Source organism: Macrobrachium rosenbergii, chromosome 13 (assembly GCF_040412425.1).
Source record: "Macrobrachium rosenbergii isolate ZJJX-2024 chromosome 13, ASM4041242v1, whole genome shotgun sequence".
NCBI lineage: Eukaryota > Metazoa > Arthropoda > Malacostraca > Decapoda > Palaemonidae > Macrobrachium > Macrobrachium rosenbergii.
In genome coordinates this window covers 3777020-3800786 of record NC_089753.1, presented here as the reverse complement: position 1 = coordinate 3800786, position 23767 = coordinate 3777020, and the positions used below count along the sequence as shown (strand labels likewise).

The following is a 23767-nucleotide window of genomic DNA, read 5'->3' as shown; positions in this document are numbered from 1 at the left end:
GTGCAGAAGAGCATGTTGTTATCACATTCATTATATATCTTAAAAGCAACTTTATGCAGTAAGAAGCCTGGGAAAAGCATAAAGAGGAGAAGAACCTTCCCAGCTAATGTGAAGAGCATTATTACTGATTGCTTTTGTGTTGGGTACGGAAGAACAAAATCTCTTACATTTAGAATTAAAGCCATTGGTGAAAAGGTCTATTTCAGGAAAGAAATTCATATCTGTGCAAATTAAATTGAATAGATTATCGTCAAGAGTGGCTTCTGGATGTATGGAACCAAAGTCTCTCGATAGGGAATCAGCCATCACATTGCTTTTCCCTTTAATCCATTTAGTTTGAATGTCTATGTTGTATTTTCCTTTGATGTTTAGTAACACTTTGATGGCCTCCTGGGCCGATTTGTTCCTAATGCTACCATGTTTTTGACCCAACAGTATGTTACTTGTGAATCTATGTGAATTAGTACCACTTTGTTTCTTAGTTTGTCTCTGAAGTGTTTTATACAGTAAATGCATGCAAGTAGTTCTCTAATGTTAATGTGCAGAGTATTCTCATTTTGTAGCCATGTATTATTAGTTGAGAGTATGCCATGTTCTCCTACTAATGCTCCACCCCAGCCAAAGTTGGATGCATCAGTGAATAGTTCTAGATCTACTTGATTATTAGGAATGTTTATAGCACTATACATGTTAGTCTGTTTCCATGCTTCTAGAAAGGATTTGAAAGAAGGAGGAATGATTCTATATCCTTTAGCAAAATATCTATGAAATCTGTGAAGGAATTTAAGATGGTATCTACCATAAAAGGTGTAGTAGGAACAGAAGTTAAGTGATCCTATCAATCTTTGATATAATTTGAGGTCAGATCTGTTCAAGTTGGATACTGTATTGGCAAGCCTGATACATTTATCAATGTTTTCCTGCATTGGTCTCATTGTTTTGTTCTCCAGGTTATAATGAACTCCCAGGAACTCTATCTTTTGCACTGGATGAATAACAGACTTTTTAATAGATATTTGCCAACCCAGTTCCGTGAGCACTTCAATGACTATTTGGATGTGAGACTCGCATTTGTGAAAGTCATCTGCCAGTATGAGTATATCATCTAAGTAGTTAAAGATGAGTATATTATATTTCTTCCTAATGTACTTAACTACTGTGTACATTAGTTTGGAAAAGATGTAGGAGCTGTCTTTAACCCAAAGGGAACAACCGTCCATTTGAATTTACGCTTTCCTAATTTGAACGTTAAGAATCTTTGAGCACTGGAATGAAGAGGGACGTGCCAATAAGCGTCCTTTAAATCAAGTCTACATGCCCAGTTGTTTAAATGTAAATAAGGGAATATAGTTTTAGGTTTCAGCATAGAGAAAGAAGGTTTCTTGATCATAGTATTAAGGCATTTCATATAGAAGATTAGGCGAATGCTCCCATCGGGTTTAAGCTTGTAAAATATGTGGTTAGAGTAGTAGAAAGAATTTCTGTTAATTTGTTCTATTACCCCTAGGTCTAGTAATCTGTCACATTCTCTCTCTAGTATTATTCTCTTGCTAGAAGAATAATATCTATCAACCCCAAATCTTTTCAAAGTCTTTTGAGCCTTATTTTTATTGGTAAATGGGAGTCTCACACCCTTACTGATCAAGTTGCATGCAAAAGAAGAATTTGGGAGTTTTGCCAATTTTTTAATTTATTTGTCAATGACCTACCTATCCCACTTACTGGAGGGGCGTGAGAGGTTTCCTTGGAGCTAGAGGCTTCTGTAGGGAAATTTAACTCTTCCAATATCATTGAATTGTTAGTGGGTACATTTGCCAAATTTTTATCTTTACTGTGAAGCTCCAGGTTATTTTCCACTTGGTCGAGCAGGGCTCGATGGTATTAAGATTTAAAGCATAATTAGTTTTGTTTCTTATCTTTGACGTCTGAATTAATTGCTGTCTGTCCCCTGTACTCCTTCCCCCTCTTGCCACCTCTCTTGATACCTCGCCTGTAGGGATTGAACCTATTCCTGAACCCAAAGCTTCCCTGAATCTTCTGTAAAGTTAAATTTCTCTCTGGGGTAGCCCTGATACTTGCCAAAGTTGAACCTTCCACCTCTAGAGATAGTGTCCCCTCCTCTCTGAAGGGGACCGCCTCAAAGCACAAAGCAATAGCTTTCCTTTGATCATCTGATAAGACCCATATATCATTAGTTTCAGCTTTAATAATAGCATCTCTGATATCTAAATTGAGGTTCCTGGGTAAAGTTCTACTTCTGAATGAGCGGATTAAACTTTTAATTAGATCAATGTGTTTCCTGAAAGGCCCAATTATCACTTTAGTAATGAAATCAATATCGTTAATCTTAGAGGGTAAGCTAATTGCGCCAGAGCTGCATGCCCTGAAAAGAAGATATAGCCATCTTAATGTTTTCAATATCAAAGTGAAATTTCTTCTTGAAATCTTCATTAAACAACCTGCCACTTGGCCAAAAGTTCAACTTTGGCAAATTTATCAATTTGAAAAGGTCTGCAAGTTCTTTATTATGATTACAAACAAAGAATTGATCATGAGAGTTCTTGTCTCCTTCACTTAATGTTAATGCAATTAAGAGTCATTTAATTGTATTTTCCCATCTCTGTGAATGGAGGGCACAGCATTAAAATTGTTAGATATATAAGTAGGAATAGGTTTGTTAAAGGTAAGCGGGTTAAATTCTTCATAGTCACTACTATCTTCATTATAAGTTGTAAATAATTCTTCATTTGCATTCTCAGGTAAATCTACTTTACGGCGGGGGCGCTTAGGAGGAGGGGAATTGTCATTCCTTTTTTTGCAGTCGAACCACTTCTGCAATAGGAGTGAAAACTAGATTCAAATTTGATAATAAAGGTTTAACTGATGTCTATAATATGGCTCATGAATTTACAATTCAGGTTGGACAGCAGCAGACCTAGAAGGCTGAAGCCAGGCAATCGGGTTCTAGGCTCAAATGGCCTTCATCGGTTAATTCAGGTCAATCGGCATCCTCTCACTAGTATCCCATACTTAAAATTATATAGCCTCTACGGTAATCATCTTATATTATTTATATAGCAGACCTGTCAGAAATTCTTAAGACGCAGTTCCTCATGGTAAGGGGTGAACAATTATATCGAAAGGAAACGAGTGTGATATAAAATTCTACCCATTAGCTGAGGTAGGCGCAATTATACCGCCATTGACAGGAACCCCTCCAGTTAAATGTCGATTTATAGGATCTCGGTGGGATAGGCGGAAGGGAGCGGCTAAGAGGTAGCCTAGATTGACGTAGTATGTTAAACTCAAAGTTAGAAAAAGTTAGGCTACTCGGCTCTTTGGCACGTAAGGCAAATCTAGTTAACACCTTACCTTACAACATTAATTACCTTTGGCATATAAGTATCTAGTCCTTATAAGGTTTAGGCTCACTTTACACATAGTTTAGGATTATATGATAATGTACTTCGGTCTCGAAATTTATCTATTCTCAAACTTTTACGATTATAACTACCGCACGGGTCGGCACCGCTCATTGTTTACGTTTTACTGCCATGCTTGTGACGCCATCTGTCTGAATCCGCTGCTATCCAAGACGTTTTTATATAAAAACAGAATATTAAACCTTACCCTTTCTCCACTAGTTTCAATAATGTTTGATTCTGTAATAATAACATTTGAAGAATTTCACTGTTGGAAGGTTCCTGGCTGGTTTCTTCCGTTTTGGGACATCTCTTCTTTTTGGGTTGTGCCGGTGGAATATTGTCATCATCGCTAGTTTCGCTGAGATTATGCACATCTGCTGATACTACGACTTTTTGGACATTTTAATTAGTTGACTAAGTCGTTGTCCCTCGTGACAATAATTAGGGGAGGGTTGTAGTAATGGTGAGGTGTAACAGGTGTTGCCTGTGTCCTGTCAACTTCAAATATGGCGGTTTGGTTCTTGTCAACTCGCATGTCTCTGGTTGCTCCGCCCGATGGGCGTGGTTTGTGCTCGCCACGGCTGTCTGGGGAGGAGCCAGGGGTGTGTCATAGCAAAACCAGTGGGTCTGAAAGGCTGAAGCCTCTCTCTCTAGAACTGTAGTTTTCTGTTGTGCCAGGTGGCGAACAGGTCGATGGCTGGACGCCCCCACAGGTCGAATAGTCTTTCCATCACTTCCGAGTGAAGGGACCATTCGGTTCCTGTCACTTGATTGTGGCGGCTGAGCTTGTCTGCCACGACATTCCTCTTGCCTGGAATGTACCTGGCTGACAGCTCTATCGAGTGAGCCACGGCCTACTCGTGCACCTGCATTGTCAACTGGTGGAGCGGGAGGGACACTAGGCCCCCCTGCTTGTTGACGTATGCCACTACTGTGGTACTGTCGCTCATCAGTACCATGGAGTGTCCCATCACTCGATCCTGGAACTCTTGGAGAGCCAGGAAGGCTGCCTTGAGTTCCAGGATGTTGATGAGAAGGCGCTTGTCGTCTCGGTGCCACACTCCCAAAGTCAGCAACTCCTCCAGGTGTGCGCCCCAACTTCTCCAGGTGTTTTGGACCCGAGGGACCGAGACACTTTCCCGGGAACCAGGCTTGGCACTCAAGGAAGTACCAGCAGGAAGAGTCGGGGCACCTGCATGCCCAGACTCTTTCTCTTGCCCCACGCCCGGGTCTGTACAGCGAGAGGTTTCTCCCGTACCAGGCTGGATAGCCGGGTCTCCTTGGAAACCTGGGTACTCGGAGCGACTTGCGCACGAGTGTCTGACATGGACCCGCTGGCCTTTGAAGCAGGTTTCTTCGGCATAGCAGGGGGAGCGCGGACCGTGGTCTGCACGCCCTTGGCTCCCAATGCAACTGACCCGGGGGCCAGAGCAGCCGTTCCCTGATCTGTGGATCGAGAAGAGCCAGTGAGAGATCCCACTTCCTTCCCTGTGGAAGGAGGCAGTCCCTTAGAGGTCTTGGTGCAAGACTTCTTGGGAGAGGGGGCTTCTTCTTCTTTGGCTGGGTAGCCTCAGAAGAAGAGGAAGAAGAGGTAGCAGACGAAGATGAAGACGAAGATGAAGACAACGACACCTTTCTCAATCTCTTCTTTGACTTCTTCGCCATCTTCCTCAGGATTGAAGTCAGTTCCCCAAACCATGCAGGAGCAGCCGAAGAGTCAGGAGCAACTGGGGGGGGCGGCACAGCAGCAGGCGCAACCCGGGCAGCGTGGACGGTGCTCGGGCCAGCAGTTACCGGGGCAAGAACATCAGCGCGGCAGCCAGGAACGTGTGGAGGAGGAGCCAGAGATGAAGGCACGGGTGGCGTGCGAGCAGCCAGTCCGGGCTGAGCCAGGGTTGAAGGCATGGGAGGCGTGTCAGTAGTCAAATCGGGTCGAGAGACAGGGAAGCAAGGAGCCGGAACCATAGTCATGAACAGGCCAAGGTCAGCAACAGGGGGCAGGCAAAGTCATATACGGCACCAACGACGTCACCATATAGGAAGGCCCAGGCCGTGAGAGCGGGGCCAGGAACCCAGGAGGCAGCAGCACAGGATTGGTGAGAGGCAGGAGCAGCCGAAACCTGGGTATCCAGGTGTGAAGCCACCGACACAGACAGCTTCGCGAAAGCAGGCATGGTGACAGTCGTGGTGATGGTAGTGGTAGCCGAATGAGTTGTTACTGGAGCGCCAGACAGAAGAGACACCAGGCCCTCCAGTGGCGGAAAGCCAGGTAGACCCAGGTGTAACCAGGCCGAGGATAAGTCTGATACCTGGTCAGTATCCACCCCTAAACCTGAAGAAACAGTCGGGGTAAACTGGGAAGTCTGCTTGCTCTGGGGGAAAAATTTTCCCCAGCATGAGAAGAGACCCCATGAGGATGTCCTGATCAACCGCCCCCCCCAAGCCCTTCCACACCCGATGGAACGAATGAGGAAAGGGAGGGATGGAACGAATGAGGAAAGGGAGGGGCAGTCCTCATCTGAGGGAAAGGGAGCAAGCAGGGGAAGTTCGCAGGGAGGGAGAAACGATCCCGACACATTAGCCACCACCAGAGTCGTTGGGGGCGTGTTACCCTCAGACGATTCCTTGGCCGGCTTCCGACGGTAGCGTCTCCTCCCCTCGAACCTCTTCCATTGCTCGGGAGACCAGGAACAATACTCGCTACAAGGAGCATTGCGCGAACACACACGTCCCCTGCAAGTTGGGCAATGGGCGTGTGGGTCCGCGTAGACGCTAGAACGCAAGATATTACATTTCTTACCTCCTACCCTAGGACACACACACACTGGGGATAGGAGGGTTTAGAAGGTTTATCAACATTCATTCTCAAAAGAAATGAAATTTCCCACCAAAAAGCTGAAAAAGGGCAGTCAGGCAGAGAGCGAAGAACAACGTCCGCATTCCACGACAGCCGAAAGCAAATTGGAATGTTTACATCCGGGCAAGCGGTACTCCCCCCTCCCAGACGGTAGTTAACTGAAAGTAATCCCCTAATGTAAAGGACTGAGGGTTTGTACATTGTGTTGGAACAACCCAAAATTAAAACATTGCCTGACTAGAATCTATAACCTTTAGAGGGACCCAACAAATCTGCATTATATTCAGCAACATTGAAAACTCGATCGCCAGAATTACCACTATCGCAAGACGAAAGAAATTTTAACCCCTGAAGGAAAAGGAACCTTCGAAGGAGTATTCAAGGAGAGAAAAAAAAAAAAAAATCAGAACCAGATACATCAGAAACCAAATCTGAACGACCCTCCACGGATGTGGAAACCTTTTGTTGCAAAGAGCACGGAGCAGGAAATAAAACCGATGATTGATCTAAATGAGAGGCCTAAACATTAGTGACCCCAACCCAACCTGAACCCAAAGAAGACTGCACGTTCAACTACTCTTCCTGAATACAGTACTTCCTAAAGTAGTATTCCTACTCGTCTGTGTGATTCCTAATTCTAAATCCACCTTAGAACTTACGCTTTTAGAGGGAAGGGGAAAATCTGCTGCCAACACTGCCTGCTCCTCGCCAGGGGGCCGGCAGATCCTATCTTCGAGGTTTGTGGTTCTCCATGACACTGGGCACCCATTAGGGCTGGTTCTGGAACAGGCAGGGGGGGCTCAAAAAGAACGATTAGAGTCTATAACACTAGTACGAGGTTTGTGGTTCTCCATGACCCCGGCACCCATTAGGGCTGGTTCTGGAACAGGCAGGGGGCTCAAAATAACGATTAGAGTCGACAACACTAGTACGAGGTTTGTGGTTCTCCATGACCCCCAGCACCCATTAGGGCTGCTTCTGGAACAGGCAGGGGGGGCTGAAAAAGAACAATTAGAGTCTACAACACTAGTACTACTATCCCTATCTTTAGTTTCTGTTAATTTAGTCATAAAGCTAGAAAAATAGACTAGACATACTAGCTGATAACTTGTCCTCTAACTTTTTTTATAATTCAGATTTTACAGCTAAGGATTTTCTGTGTTTTACATAATCTTCCATCTGATCTACCGACCAAGACCTACACTCGCCACCTATCTGACTGATACTACACTGCATCTTCCAACATAAAATACAAACAGAATGTCTATTGTGTTTGAGGGTACTCATCCTACGCTTGCAGGACATGCAGGACCAATGGCGTCAGCATCTCCAGCAGTAGAAGGCTCTGTTGTCAAAGATGTAAAAAGTGGAAGCATTGGCGCTAGCAGACAGCGACGTCTTCTTGTTTGACTTATCCAATCAAGTCCAAAGTACCAATCCCAAAGTCAAAACTGGGAGAGAAGTTCCAAATCCAGTTAATAAAGTATCAATCCAGGAGAAAAGGCGTTGAAAACAGTCCAAATTCTTTAAATGGAGGTCGGGCTAAATGACCAAAAGTTCACCTGATGTGGGACACACCAAACAGCATGGCGAACAAAAAGCAGTTGGGGATCTTGGCTCACTCGGCCGAGACTTGCAGCAGCGTTGCCAAAGGTACTTCAGGTAACTCATTTGACAAGATTTTCCTGTAAGCGCTGGTAACACTGACAGTTAATTACCCACTTAGTGGGCAAAAGTTATGGGGATGTAGTTTGGGCTGGTAGGTGACCAGGGCTAATTCAGGCGTTGAGGGAGTGTATTGCAATACATAATTTTTGCTGGTGAAAATGCAGTGCGTTGGGAAGAAGGAGCTTCCCTGGTGGCGTATGAAAGAAAACTCTTACAGATTAAGAGCGAGGGAAGAATATGAAGGAAGCCTTACCTTGCTCCCTCTTAGCAGAAAACTAAACTTCAATCTCCTTGAGTGTCTTCCTAGATGATGAGGAAAGCACCATTGTGGGGAGCCTAGGTCTGTCATCTGGATGGCTCCTCAACAGGAAGGTCGAGGCAGGCAAGATCAGGGCTAGCTAGAGCCAAAAAAGGGTAAGACAGCTCACCTGCAAATATTGAAGGAGAGCTGTATAGACTAGGAGACTTGCAGTCAGAAACAGGCGCTTGGAGTCTGAGCTGGAGATAACTACTGACGATTTGGCACCGGGCGTTTGGGAGCTGGCGCCGGGATCTCGGAAGCGGGCGCCAAGCGCTTGGCAATAGGTGGTGAGCACTTGGGACCCGGTGCCGGGGCGTTTGGAAACCAGCGGCGGATGCCTAGGAGCAGGTGTTGGATGCTCGTGAGGAGATGGGTGCTTGATTGAAGACAATAGGCGCCTGAGAGGACTATTGGGCGCTTGGGAGCCAAATACTGGCACCCAACAGAAGTATGCTCAGGAGAGAAATACTCCGGCTGTCCCATGTGCTGCTGCGACCAGCTCCTTAAACTGCTAACTGAGCAGTGGAGAATAGCTGTCAGCATTGACTGCAAGCCTCTTCAATGGATGAGACGAATCTAGAAAGCGCTTGCGGCAATTCCAAGACCGGGCTGGAGTCTAGAGTCGAACGACAACTGGTGCACATCCAAGACACCTTTCCAGCAGCTGTCTGTCAAAACCTGGGATATACGTGCAACAGGTTTGACTGAGGGGACAGCAACATGTGGGCAAACCCCACTGGCCCCCCTTGGACTTCTGGCATGTCTTCTACCAGGTTCAGGGGAGCAGGACAGGGACCTTCGTTTAGGAGAACCGGCGGGAGGAGAAGCCACCTCCTCCACTTGCATAACACTGTCTCCTGTCGAGATGCCTTTCCAGTAGCTGTCTGCCGATACCCGGGAACAGGCAACAGGTTCAACTGAGGGGGCAGCTACCCATGGGCCAACCCCATCGGCCTCCATTGGACTTTTGGTATGTCTTCTCCAAGGTTTAGGGGAGTATGACAGTGACCTTGGTCTAGGAGAACCGAAAGGAGGAGTAGCCACCTCCTCTGCTTCACTGTATTCGCTACTAGGTTAAAATCTTGTTAAACCTAGACTTGAGACTGGCAATGGCAAGGATCGGAAGCAAGGGAACCAGGTGCTGCAGTAGGTGGATTAAAAGTAGGCGGGCTAGTAGCAGGAGAAATGTGGGAAGGGGGGTAGAAGGAATAGCAGGGTTATCTTCTAACCTAGGGTTAGCTAGAAGTATGTTTCTCAGCACTAGAGGCTGGATTCTTCTTCCTATCACTAACTTCTCTAGGTGATATTTAAGTACCGTCAACTTAAGCTCATGTGGCACCTGGCGCTTGAGAGCGGGTGCCAGGTACTCAGGAGCTGGTACCGGGCGCTCAGGCAATCATTATGTTCAGCACCAGTTTCTCTTTACTACATTATTGCACCCTACACTTACAGCAAATAGAAATCTCCTTAATCTCCTTACTACAAGGGTCATAAGAAGATTAATCAATCTATTTTGCAACCTAAATGAACTTGAATCAGACATAACAAAAAAAAAAAAAAAAACTGATCCTGAAAGCTATCAAAGCTTGAAGGCTAGTCAACATAAGCGAAAATACTTCACCAAAATCCAGCCATACAACCGAAAATCAATAAACAGAAGCTGCAGCAAACCCCCAATGTCACTTGAGAGGCGGCAGAAACAGAATGAGGTTTTCTGCTAAGTCATTTTCAGTACTCCCGTTAGTGGGCGGGGCTTGTCACCTACACTAAACTATCAAAGTGCTACCATGTTTTTTAAATAAAGGCTGCTGTGCGAGTTGAAACTATAGCTATGTAATTTCTTGGTAAGTTACTTATATGGAAAAAGCCATGCTTACAGTATGGAAGTCATGAGGATATTTCCAAAATGTAAAAGCTCAGGAATCAATTCTGTGTGCATTGACTTTAGCCATCTTGGACACAGGAGTATTTGGCCTTCTAACACCATAGATAAATTCTTACCTTCTCCTCTTACAGGTTATGTCTATCCAGGTATACCCTAAAGAGTTCTAACTGGACATAAGACAGCCATTACTCCATTGCTACCTAAGTACAGGCAGTCCCCAGTTTATGACGGGTCCGGCTTTCGACGTTCCGAGGTTATGACGCTTTTCAAGTATATTCATCAAAAATTATTTCCTGGTTTACGACGCATGTTCCAGGGTTACGATGCTTATGATGCCCATCCGACGGAAGAAATATGGCTCCAAAACGGCAGAATAATAAAAATTTGGAGTTTTTTTTTTTTTTACTCAATAAAAGTGCAGTTTACATCGTTTTCAATGCACCAAAAGCATTAAAAGTAAGGTTTTCTTTCGATTTTTGACGATTTTCGGTTTATGACATGGCACAAGAACGGAACCCTCGTCATAAACCGGGGACTGCCTGTAGTTAAATTAGGCAAGTCACAAGTCTGGGAAGGGCTTTCAATTCTAAATCTTTTCTCTAAGCAATAAGTGAAATGAGAGGTGTCACTAGAGCAAAGCCATAGAACAAGAAAGGGTTTGAAGCTCACTAATATAAACTCTTAATAGTTCTAATCTGGACATAAAGACAGCCACTTCTTCACTGCCTACCAAAGCAGTTAAATTAGGCACTGTAATAAAACAGGGAAGGGCTTCCACCTCTATATCTTTTCTCTATGCAATGAAAGAAAAGAAAGAGGTTGCCACTAGAACAAAACCCCGAGAGCTAAGAGAAAAGTGTCTTCAAAGTTCTTAAGTGATGCCTTATCAAAGGGCTTCACTGCAGTTATGTTAACATCTGAAGGACTATGTCTAAATTTCATTGTAAATCATGATTGGAAGATGAAATTTCCAGCACAAAAGATTGAAAACCTTTTCACACTTTAAATCGTGGGCAATATTCCAACCAGCATGATGCAGAACTGAAAGCAATGTAAAGTGGTACCCTTGATCGCTGTGACGAAAACTGCTTTGCATACCTGAGATACTGGTAGAGCTTAAATCGGGATATCTAGTGGAATGGGTGCTGGATATCACAGGACAACTACCAAGATAAAAAAGCTAACCACTGTTATTGATACACGCCTAGCCCTGGTCAATGTTTCGAAGAATGAAAAATTTCTGGAGGAGGATAGAGTAACCATGGCACTGCCTTAGTGCCATTGCTATCAAAGGAGTACCTATTTGGACCCTGAGACTCCTGAAGCTGTCTTAAGATCCACATACATTCTCTCCCTCTTGGTTTGTGGATCAACTGGTAATGGAGCAGCAGCAGCTACTGCTTACATCTCCCACATCTTCCACTCCTCAAAGGAGCAGTGTAACTACATAAAGTCAAAAGAAATGGAGTTCCTAGACACCACTTCTTGGCTGAGTCTGAACCAAAAACAAGTTGTTGGCACTTATTTTGGAGGTGAAGTCCTAGGTGGTAACGCAAGAGGCCTTCGGGCACTTGGTAGTCTTTAGGGTCCTTAGAAACGGAATGCTCATACACAGTTGATCTCCTGACGAATCAAATAGAACGACAGGTAGTTGTATGGCCAAAGACTTGAATCATGGATGGGAAAGATGTCTCCTAGACACCAAAAGCATCTGAAGTTCCTAGGAGGTCACTTATCCAAGTACTGACTAGCGCCAACATTTCTAACCATAGATGCGAAAGACGTCTCCTAGACGTTAACAGCATCCGGTGTGCCCAAGAGGTTTCTAACCAAGGATGCGAAAGACGTCTCCTGGATGTCAACAGCATCTGGTGTTCCCAAGAGGTCACCTATCCAAGTACTGACCAGACCCAAACGTTGTTCAACTTCACTGACTGGATGAGAAGCAAAATTTTCAATGTGGTATGGCCGATGGCTGATATGCCCATGGTCTGTAAAGACAGAGCTCAAAAGTGCGTCGAGATTGAAGGACTAACCCGACCATTACCAGATTGAAACAAGTACGTTAGCAAAAAGCATTGCAGGCGTGCTGTTGATACACTCGATCTTCGGTCATTGCCTTTCTAGATGTCCATAGAAATGCTATCGATGCTCTTTGCCCGATGACTGGATGAGAATAGGTGCTTCAACGTGGTATGGCCATAGGCCATCCCGTTCTCCTCCCAAACCTTCACATGAGTATGTCCTCAAAACAGCCAACAGAGGAAAAGCATGAAGGTCTAGATTTGACCATTCTTGAAGGAAGGCATCAACTGCCCATGCCTGAGGATCTTGGCATGGAGGGCAGTAAATTGGTAGTGTAGTGTTTTGGGCAGTGAACAGATGGGTGTTTGGGTCTTCCTAAAGGTTCCACAACTTCTGGCAAACCTGAGGATGAGGAGACTATTTGACTGGAGACCTTTTCCTTTTCTGCTGAACTGGTCTTCAATAACAGTTTTTTACTGAGAAAAAACGAGGTGATGGAATGACTTTGCTGGACTCTGTCCAAAGGATAAGGTAATTTATTCGTTAGTCTGAACAAATCCAGGACAGTTTTTGGTGAAACCTGAAATGAGGCTGTCTGAGCAGCTCTGGAATGGTGGGAAGGAGCCTTGGATAGTCCACCAGAAGGGCTGGAAGATCTGCAAACTACTCCTTCTGGGGCCAGAATGGAGCTATGAGGGTCACTCTGACATTCGAATGTAATTGAAGCTTGTTCAGTACTTCTCTTATTAGACTGAACAGGGGGATTGCGAACAAATCCAGGTTGGACCAGTCCTGTAGAAAAGCATCTGTCGCCCAAGCTAAGAGGTCCGGAAAGGGGGAGCAGACCAGAGGCAGGCAATGATTCTTGGATGTGGCGAACAGGTCCAGGAATGGTTCCCCCACAGTTTCCACAAGTCTTCGCATGCTCAAAGGTCCAGAGTCCACTTCGTGGGAAGGATTTGGTGTTCTCGACTTAATCCATCCGCCAAAACATTGAGTTTCCCTTGGATGAATCAGGTGACTAATTTCGTTCCTATCCGATCCGCCCAAAGGAGAAGCGATTTCGCAGTCTTAAAGAGTGAAAGAGTGGGTTCCCCCTTGACGACTGATGTAAGCTAGCTCAGTGGTATTGTCCGAGTGGACTGCTATCACTTTGCCTTGAACTTGTTCCTGAAAGTGCATGAGACCCAAATGAATCACTTTCAATTCTTTGTTGTTGATGTGGAGACTGCTCTCCTCTCTAGAACAAGTTCCTGACGTCTCTCTGTCTCATAGATGGGCTCCCCAACCTGTGTCCAATGCGTCGGAGAAGTAGTTTACAACTGGGTTCAGAGGAAGCAGACACTTCCCTTCTGCATATCTGCCCATGGACTACCACCACCATAGGTCTTCTTTGATCTCTGTTGTGATCGGGAAAACATATTAGTCTGGGTGAGTCTTCCTGTCCCAGTTGCTCTTCACGAAGAATTATAAAGGTCTTAAATGTAGTCTTCCTAATCTGACAAATTGCTCTATTGAAAAAGTGCCCAGCAGACTTATCCACTCGTTGGCTGAGCAATTCCTTATTGAAAGAAAGTGATTCACTGTTTTCTGGCAGGACTCTCTCCTTTTGGGGGACAGAAAAGCCTGAAAAATCTGAGTTTATCTGAATCCCCAAATAAAGAATCCTCTAAGATGGGGTCAGTTGAGATTTCTGAAGGTTTACTAGAAGTTCTAAGTCTTGGGTTAAAAGTAGGGTTTTTTGAAGGTCCTCCACACAGTGCAGCTTTGTGGGTGAACGAATCAGCCAATCGCCCAGGTACAAAAGGATACTGATACCTATCAAGTGCAATCACTCTGCCAGGGGAGCGAAAATTCTCGTAAAGACCTGTGGTGCTGTCGACAGTGCTCTGAATTGGAATACTTTTTTTTGGTACACAAACCTCAAAAACTTCCTTGACAACTTATGAATCAGGATGTAAAAATATGTGTCTTGCATATCTAGGGAGATAATCAAATCCCCCTATGGATGGACACAAGAGCTGACTGATCCGATTCCACCTTGAATTTTGTTTTCTAGATGAAAACATTCAGGGCGCTCACATCCAGGACCGGTCTCCATCCTCCTGTTGATTTGAGCACCACAAACTGCTGATTGTGGAACCCCATCGACATGATGTCCTCTACTACTTCTATCGCCCATTTTTTTAGCAGAGCCGAGATCTCCTCTGACAGGGTTAAAAACTTCTCTGATCCTTGGAGTACACGGTTAAGGTGATCAGCACATTGACTAGGGGTGGCCTATTCTTGAAAGGAATTGAGTACCCTTCTTTCAGTACTTCTATGATCCATGGTTCCACCCATCTGGCACTCCAACTCTCCCAAAACAGTTGGAGCCTGGCACCCATGGGTGCACGGAGGACAGCATCTTCATGTCTTCGATGCAGGCTTAGAAGCTGATTTTTTAATGGCTCAGGAGGAGAAACAGACTCCAGCCTGGGGTCTAGACTGAGAATGCTGTCTTCCACCCCGAAAGGTCTGTCTCTGAAGGGGAGAGAACAATCTGAAAAAAATGTGGACCAATCTCTAGGGTGCCTAGTGGATTGGGCCAGAAGGTCGTGGGTTGATTTCTTCTGGAGCTCAAGAGTACTGTAATCACATTCACCACCACTTGAGGAAAAAGGTGATGGTAATCGAGGGGGAGAAAAGAAGAGATGACTTCTGAGAGGCAGTAATACTCTTGGAGGTGAAAGAACACCAGAGCTCTCTTTTCTTTAAAACTCCCATAGTGAAGAGGGAGGGCAATTCCTGGGAAGAATCTCTAATGGCTGTCAGTGCAATAGATAACGTTGAACCAACCTGTGGAACAATCCTCGGAGAGTGGGGAAAAGTCCTGTATCTTCTTTTCCATCCCAGAAAACATCACTTTAACAGCAGCAAAAGCAGTCTACATGCGGAGTTTATCAGCGCAGAGAAGTTGCCCTGGGAGGAGGCAGCCACTCCCAGAGAGGGAGCTTCTCCGGTAGAGTAAGACTGGTACCGCCACTTAGACAGGTGCAAAGGGGGAATGCAGAAAGAGGATTTCCCTTGACTCTTCTTCTCCGAAAGCAAAAGGTCTGTGTCTTCCAGAGCTTTCCTGGCAGACAAAGATAAAACCATCCTCGGGAGTCAGGGGTATTTGGACAGGTTATTCATTCATTAAAATGGTTGACTGTGGCGCCACAGAAGCCACGAGAGAGAAGTAGTCCGGAAATGCCACAAGAAAAAACTTCAGAAGGGCAACACATGCCAACGGAGAAGAATCTTGCACTGACTCCTCCTCTTCCGATGACAACTGCAAAGCTAGAGGGCCCAAGGGAGTCTTCGATGAAAGAGGTTTCTTCAACAGATCTAAAATTCTATTCAGTTGGCGCTGAACTGGTTCTAGCAAAGGGTCTAACTCCCTGTTGGCAATTGAAGAGACTTGATGAGGGAGAGTTGGCGCTGAGTGGACAGGTGGAGCTGGGTGCCCGGCCAATGGGCGCTACTCGGCGTTCGTGGGATAACAGAAGTTTGGGAGCCAAACGATGCTTGGGCGCTACCGGGTGCTTCGGCATCATTGGACGCTTCTTTGATGATAAATGGAGCCTGGGCACCAGATACTAGTGGTCAGGAGACAGCTGAGCTGAAGGTAGCCACTTGGAGCTATCCCAGAAGCTGCAAGATACTTGTGGGCTCTGGAGAGGCTCTTTAGGCCTTTTGGAGGGGATGGGTAATTGTTCCCAAGCAGAAGAATGCCTCTTTAAGGGGCAAGACTTTGAGAAACACCACTGGCGCCTCGGATCTGGGCTAGGAGTTCCTGGGCTCAAAGAGAGACAGTGGACATCTGAGATGTCTCTCCAGGGGCCTTCTGTTGCACCCTGGGACTCAACAGACTCGACCAAGGGGGCAACTACCCGCAAATAGCTCCCACCAAGCTCCCTTGGGCCTCCAGTATACCTCCTCCCAGGTTTAGGGGAGTCTGGCAGTGACCTCTGCCTAGGAGAGTCGGCGGGTAGGGTAGCCACCTCCTCCACAATCACTTCACTGGCAGCTTTATCGCTGAATTTATTCATCAAGAAGCCCGCTGATTCACCAAGTTGTGTCACTGTACTTACCATTAGGCCAAACTTCTGGCCAAATTTGCTCTCAAGACTAGTGAAGCGATCTGGTTTGGGGGTGCGGGAGCCAGGTGAGGGAGAAGCAGAAGGGCTTGGCGCAAAAGACTCATTAGAACATGGGAGAGATAACAATGGGAACATCCACACTCGCTGGTTTGGGAGTTGAGCTACTGTCTAAACCTCTACTATCGGCTCTAGCAGCCACTTTCCTCTTTCTAGCTTAGAGATGAGAAGCTAAGGTCTTCCATGTCTTCTCATCTCGTCACATGTTAGATTAATAGAACAGACCTGACCTCTGCAAGAACAAATGGATGAGCGTCATAAGCTTAGTTAACCTGGTACTGCAGCCTTTGCTGTAATACCAAAAGCTGGATGAGCTAGAGTCTGACATACTAAAAAACTAGACAAAAATTACAAAGGTTAATATCCACTGTGAAAATATTCCCAGAGAACACTAAGGAAATAAAAAGCCTAATAGTGATTCTCAAAAGGAACTCCCGAACTACTGAAAAACATTGATTGGCATATCTAGCTGAGAGAAAAAAGCTGGCCAACACAAAAGTCACAAACAGTAATCAAATTCAAACAGAAGTAGTCAAAATCAGTTGTTAAACAACAAAAACTAGTGCCGAAGGCAAAAAATTCAGAATACTTCACTGAAACAGGAAGCTAACGAGATGATTCCAAAAACCAAGTTGCGTTCCTACAACTGTGTGAGCTCTAAGACGGCAGAAAACCAATTGAAACATTTTTCAAAGGTTGTTCCTCTATTTCCCAGAAAGTGGGCAGGGCCTAGTCACTGACTTGGACAGAAGAAGAGTATTGTCGCAAATTTCGAAAATTCAAGATGCTGTCGAGTAGAAAACTACTGTACAGCAATGTAATTACTGCACTGGGTAAGTTACTTAAATAAAACAAGGTGGTTGGGTAGTTACCTACTTCCTGACTTGTGAGAGTCCTGCCTACCTGAATGGTAAGCATTCACTCTGCCTTTCAGCCCAGTTATCAGCATGAAGTGGGCATTCAACTGTAAAGACCCCGGTTTATAGTTACGAAAAATACAAATTACTTTAAAAATTTGTCATTTGTTCCTACACAATATACAAACTATCGGTCTTTATGTAAGGAAGACTTACTCCCTTGGTTGGAGGAATCCGAGTGAGTCACTGACCTGACTGGTAGTTCACTACACCTGGGTCTTCTTCCTGGTCATGTAGATCAAGGAAAAGGATTGTGTGCCTCTGACATGTTGGACAGAGTATGGAAACTGCATGTTCAACTGTAAGACCTCTGGGTCTTTTCGAATGAATGGGTGTGAAAGCAACATCATTTGGAAAGGGGCTAGGTTGAATCTGTGTGTCAGAGACAATAAAGTAGTACAAGGTTCCTGTCGTCTAGCCACCAGGGTAAGTCCTGTCTCACTTCCTCCAAGAGAGGAATGGGAAGGGACAGGGAGTCCCAAACCAGAGACCAGAACTCCTTCATCCTCCACAAAAGGGAACGAAGGTGAAGCCGTCCATGGGACCAACTTCTCAAAGGACAATAGATGGATGAGAACGACTTGCCACTGCCGAGTTGGTTGCTCCTGTCAAGACAGGAACAACTGCACTGCCTTCCTGAACCTGATGATACGTGGAGTCTGAGAGAAAGACACTCACTGCTGTCGTATCTATCAGCATGACCAGGTACTTTATCCTCTGCTTGGGAATGAGATCGGACTTCTCGATATTTACCACAAGCCCCAGGTCATGGAAAAATTCGAGGAGATCTCTGTCCTGGAGCAACTGCGATCAAGAGCTCGCCACGACAAGCCAACTGTCGAGATACCTCAGCAGACATATCCTGTGTGAATGGGTCAAGCTGACACAAGAGTGAACATTTGCATGGACACCTGGGGAGCAGTTGATAACCCAAACCAGTGTGCCTGAACTGGAGTACCGTCTCGCCGAGGGTAAAGTGTAGGTACTTGCGAGAGGACGGATGGATGGATATTTGAAAATACGCATTCTTCAGGTCCACCGTAAGCATGAAGTCATACCTCCCAATGGCTGCGAGCACTGACCGTGTTGTTTCCATTGCGAACCAAGATTGGCAATCGAATCAGTTCAAGGGAGAGAGATCTAGGACTGGTCTCCAACACCCTGTTGCGCTCATCTTCAACATCACTTCTGCCTCCACCCGAAGGGCAAGGTCCTTCGGTGCGCCAGGAACGTATGTTCGGAGATGGACCGAATTGTTAGTGAGGGGTGGCTGAGACTTGAAGGGGAAGTAGATAGCCTTCCGGAAGAACATCCACTATCCAGGTCTCAGCTCCATATCGCAGCAATGTTGCCTAATGGCTCGAGACAGCCCATCCCCCCATCAACGGCAGCATGTGGAGGGGAACGCCACCCTATGTTCCTCTTCTCTTCTTCTTGTCCTTGCCCCCTTTTCCAGACTGGAAGGAAGGTTGAAAGGGGTGTGACTTCGCAACTTTCTTGGCAGAGGTAGAAGAAGGCTGGGTGTTTCCAGGGGCTCCCTTCAAAGCCTGGGACTTCTCAGGGGCCAAGGAAGTGCTAGCCTAACCAGAGGGTAGGGCCGCAGTAGCAAGAGAAGACCCAGAGGTCTTGGCCACTGCCTAGTGTACAAGCCGATCATTAGCTTCAACTCACCACTTGTCCACTGCAGTATCTACCTGCTCTCGAGGGAAGAGAGGTAGATCCCAGCAACAGTCCATTCTCTAGAGCCAATGTCAACTCAGGGCCAACAACCTTGGAAAGGCAATTCAGGACAGCGTCCCTACTCAACAAGATCAAATTCGCCCACAAGTTCGGTGTCTGGTGGGCCATGTAGGTGATCACCCTACCTCCAGACTGTCAAGTCTCCCAAAGGTGGAATCCTCCCCTGGGGCTATGGAACCTGAGGAAGAGGCGACGTTGGACACTGAAAGACCACAGGTCCAGGCAGGAGACTGCCTGGAATGCTGCCATGGTGGTAGATTCTATGTTTGCTGCCTCTTGCTGTGGTAGACCAAGCTGCTGCTCAGACCGGACCTGGGCGAATGAATTTGCTGCCTCTTGCTGTGTGAAAATCGAGACACTCGTCAAAAATCATAAGAAAACCTTACTTTTAATGCTCTGGGTGCATTGAAAACGATGTAAACTGCATTATTATTGAGTTTACATCAAAAAACCTTCAAATTATGATTATTCTGCCGTTTTGGGGCCATATTTCCTCGGCCCCGAACATGCGTCGTGAAAATAATTTCTGATGAATATATTTGAAACTATCGCCAGGTCAGCAGGAACCCGATCATGCCAATGTGAATGAGGGCTGACCCAGTAAGAGTGATCCAGTACATTACTCCTGGAAGTGAGCTCTTGCTGTCCTCACGATGTGCTCCAGTCTTCTTCAAGGCCGTGGCCTCCAGACTAGAGGAAAACTGTATGGGGGACTTCCTCTGAGCTTCTCCTGGTGCAAGGACAATTGGGTCAGCTACAACTGCACGGGACCCTAGCCAAGTACTTGGGGGAGCACTAACAGAGGGTGAGGCAGCACCTGCATGCTTACCACCCTTCCCTCTCACAGTGCCTGAACCAGTCTTTGAAGCTGCCTCATTAAACCCTGAGTACCTGGAGTAACACAGTCCTCCTTTGAGATCCAAGCACTTGGATCTCCCAAATCACGTACTTTATGATCAACGGGTGCTCTCTCTACCCGAGTGTCTGGAGATATGCTCTGAAGTAGGGGTAGGGGCGTGGGAGGGTCGTGTGAGATGAGATGCATTCCAAAATATGAGATATGGAGGGAAACTGAGAGGGGAGTGAATATGAAATATGCAAACTTTCCTTCAAGGAAAAGTTTCGAAGAAATTCAGAGTGTTTTTAAAAGACTTCGTCTCCTCTTCCATTGTACCATCACTCCAGAGTTTCTGCGCTGTGATGCAGTATCTCTTTGTGATAGTTTTTCTTGTGAATAAATCAAGGAGTCTCTGTGAGACTTGTGGCATGGTCCCAGTGTCCAAAGACCTGGGAGAGCTGAGAGATCCTTGTGCAACTCTTCAGAAGACCCGTGGTGGGACTCCTTCTGGGCAGGAGAAGCTATCTTCTTCTCCCTCTGCTTGTCAGCATAGGAAGAAGTAGAGGAGGTGGCAGATGATGAAGACGACACTTTCCTGCTCCTCTTCTTCGACTTCTTCTTCTTCTTCTTCTTGGAAACCTTCTTTAGCAGAGCGTGGAGAAGCTGATCCCCGATGGAGGGGGGAGCAAAAGCAACAACACTAGAAGAGTGGTCTACTGCCTGGTGTACCATAGCAGGGGCATGAGGTGAAGTCTTGTCTACTATGGCAGGGGTCATCAACAGGGGAAGCTTGAGCAGTTGCACTCGTCAAAACTTTGGCCATAGCAGACATAGTAAAAGTTGCAGTAGTGACTGTTAAGGCAGCATGAGTCCCTGGGGGCAGCACAGGAGGCTGAGAAGCCCTCAGTTGGCTCAAGTCCTGTATAGAGGGAACTCCCAGGAGACCCAGAGTGTGCTGTGTCTCCCAGAGTTCCTCACTCTCCTCCACACCTGAAATGCAAGTTGAGTTAGGGTTGGTAGTCTCCTTTTGCTCTGAAGGGGATTCCTCCCCCCCCTAACAAAAGAGGCCATCGAACATAGGTCATCCTGGTTACCAGCTCTCCAACGCTGACTCCCACCTGACAAAGCAAGCAAAGACGATGAAGGGGAGACTGCTCCTGTAGGAGAGACAACAAAGCATAGATGATCTGCAGAGGGAAGGAAGGAACAAGAAGGACTGGCAACCAGCAGTGTCGTCGGAGGCATTACCATCAGACGATACCTTGGGAGCTTTCTTCTGGTATTTCCTCCTTTGCAAACACTTCACCCACTGCACAGGCAACCAGTCATGACACTCTTCACAAACAGATTCTTGGTCATAGTCATGCCCTCTGCAACTGGTGCAGAGGACATGCATGTCAACATCAACAAACGAGTGGTAATGATTGCACCGTTTTGAGGCTGAGTACTTCCTTTCTGCTCAGGCTTAAGTGATTCGCAGGTTTGCATAACTTCCCTTTATATATATACACACAAAACAAAATAGTAGATACTGTATATCCAAAAAATCAAACACAGAACACTCCCATTGGGATAATTGAAGAAAAACAAAGCGAAACAGCATGCAGGGCTGAGAGTAGAGAGATAGCTCTTCATCCTGCAGCAGCTGGAAAGCAAAGTGAATACTTATCATCCGGGTGGGTGGGACTCCCATCAGTCGGATGGTGGTTGACCACCTAACCTCCTTGTTTAAAATTATATGGCCGTTCTCAGCTGTGCTAAAGCACATTATTCCTTAAGTAAAGACCGACAGGTTGTACATTGTGTAGGAACAAATATTTGGTCAAAATTCTAATAAAAAAATATATATCAATTACTATTTTTCTCCTGAACCACATAAGGAGTAAAAGAAGGCAGAGCAGAAGGGGAGTGAGAGGAATTAATCTAGGCCATCAGGTAGGCTGATGGAGGAGGAGAAGCAACACCAGAAGACAAAAGGAAAAGACTAAGTAGGTTTCTGGTGTGCCCTAACTAATTGTCTACGTAAACTATCGGCCTCTAGCATTTTCCGATATTTCAAAAAGTTTTTATCCTCTCATCAGATCACTCATAATCTACACATCAAGAAAACCACACTCGTGCCTCAACAGCTAGGCTAACATGGGCTACGAGGTCATCCTTCATGACCGAACATCTGGTTTACACAAACTCTTTCCTATACAGCCTAATGCTTTCATCTCTGCTTGTCATAGACGACACAATGCAAACACAGAAAACAAGCACAATACCGTACAGGAGAAAATTAGCCAGAAATCATATAAATATTACTAACGCCGATTCAGTGTCTGTATACAGCACAGCATGATGAAATCTGACCTGAACGTAAACATTCCAGCACCACCTGGTGGGAACAAGTGATTACAAAAACAGTCCTAGTGGGTTAGCCAATCATATTGTTATTTTTTTTAATGCTGATTGCACCGAATGGCACAAAGATAAAGCTAACTTTAACAGTAGGTAAGATTCATTCCAAATAATAAGGATTATATACTGATAATTTTGTCAACATTAGTGAAAATGGGTAGCTGCCATACAAAAACATGAATGTGAAATGCATTTTACCTTTTATGTAAAAACTCTGTCAAACTTTCTCCGTCACCCATCTGAAAAGAAAAAGTAAATCCTATTAATAATGGAAACTGACAATGCACTTAAATATGATGGTTCTTAAGAAAATAACTCAACTGTATTAGACATCTAATCATAAAACCCATACACTTAGTAATCTAACAATATGTTGAGAATATAAATTTTTATAAGAAAATTTACCTTTTAAATACTTAGCTCTCTATCATGATAGCTGTAATTCCCACATCTGGCAAGAGGATGATAGTGAGAAAACTAAAAAATTAATAGAATCGTTTAGTTTGAACCATTTATTGACCCATACCTTTCAGGTGACTCAAGAGTGTATTGTTTACCATTTAGTTTTTTCTCCATCCCTGAATTGGGCGGTTGGGGGTGATACATAATAGAGGTAAGTATTTAAAAAAAGGATTTTGACAAAGGAAAAATCTATTTCTGGATTGGGATCCCGTGTCAGCCGGTGAAAAAGTCCATTCAGCACTTATTTCTAGGTAATTCCGTTGCTAGATACCAGAGAAAGCTAAATGAAATGCTGGAGTTACTACCCCCAGAGCGAGCTCCACTAGATGGAGTCGTGTATGGAAAAGGGTGAACTGCAAAACACGGAACCTTATCCTATAGAGATTCCCAATGTCAAAAGTCCCAACAAGAGAGGTGCCGATACAAGCCCATCCACTACTCAAGGACTGTATACAAGGCAACACTAGTCGCATTCCATGTTAGCACCCACCCCACTAGAATGATGTTTACCATGGGAGGGAGAGAATGAAAAACAGGGGTGGGTCACAATGACACGGGCCCCTCTCCAGAAATAGATTTTTCCTTTGTCAAAATCCTTTTTCTGGATCGGGGTCCCGTGTCAGCCAGTGAAATAATAACAGAGAAATAAACATCATTCTTATGCTATTAAAGACTTAAATAGAGACGTTGAAAACTAGGAGAATTCTACCTGAACATTAGTAAGGTCCTCTAAATTCATGTAATGAAAATAATGTAAGTGGTCACCGTCTAAGATCATGAGCTTAGAATTGAACCTGAATAGGCTTGTATTAAGAAAATACTTTCTGCCTAATAGCAGACCCAATGACAGTACCCCCTTTTTTAAAAGAGAGGATCTGACAAAATTGCGAGGTCCTGTCTAAAAAAGCCTGTAAGGAGAAAACTGGGCACAGAAACAGACCTTGTAAAAGGGGAGTACTTTCCAAGGTGACCACCGAAAATGAGGACCTTCAATTGTAGATAGAAAGTTAGGGTATGGAATTTGCAACACTACCCCTGATGAGGGGAAACCAAAATGATTGGTTC

General features: G+C 45.3%; 1 protein-coding gene across 2 annotated transcripts in view; it reads right to left on the bottom strand.

Moving 5' to 3' along the window:
- Nucleotides 1-23767, bottom strand: part of LOC136844861 (uncharacterized) — a 302711-nt gene that overhangs the window by 198469 nt on the left and 80475 nt on the right. For both annotated transcript variants that reach the window (XR_010854988.1, XM_067114105.1), the window contains exon 2: nt 22439-22479. Coding sequence is in view for 1 of the 2 variants with exons in the window: in XM_067114105.1 (XP_066970206.1) it covers nt 22439-22479 (41 nt within the window). In the remaining variant the exon portion in view is untranslated. The remainder of the gene's footprint in view (nt 1-22438; nt 22480-23767) is intronic.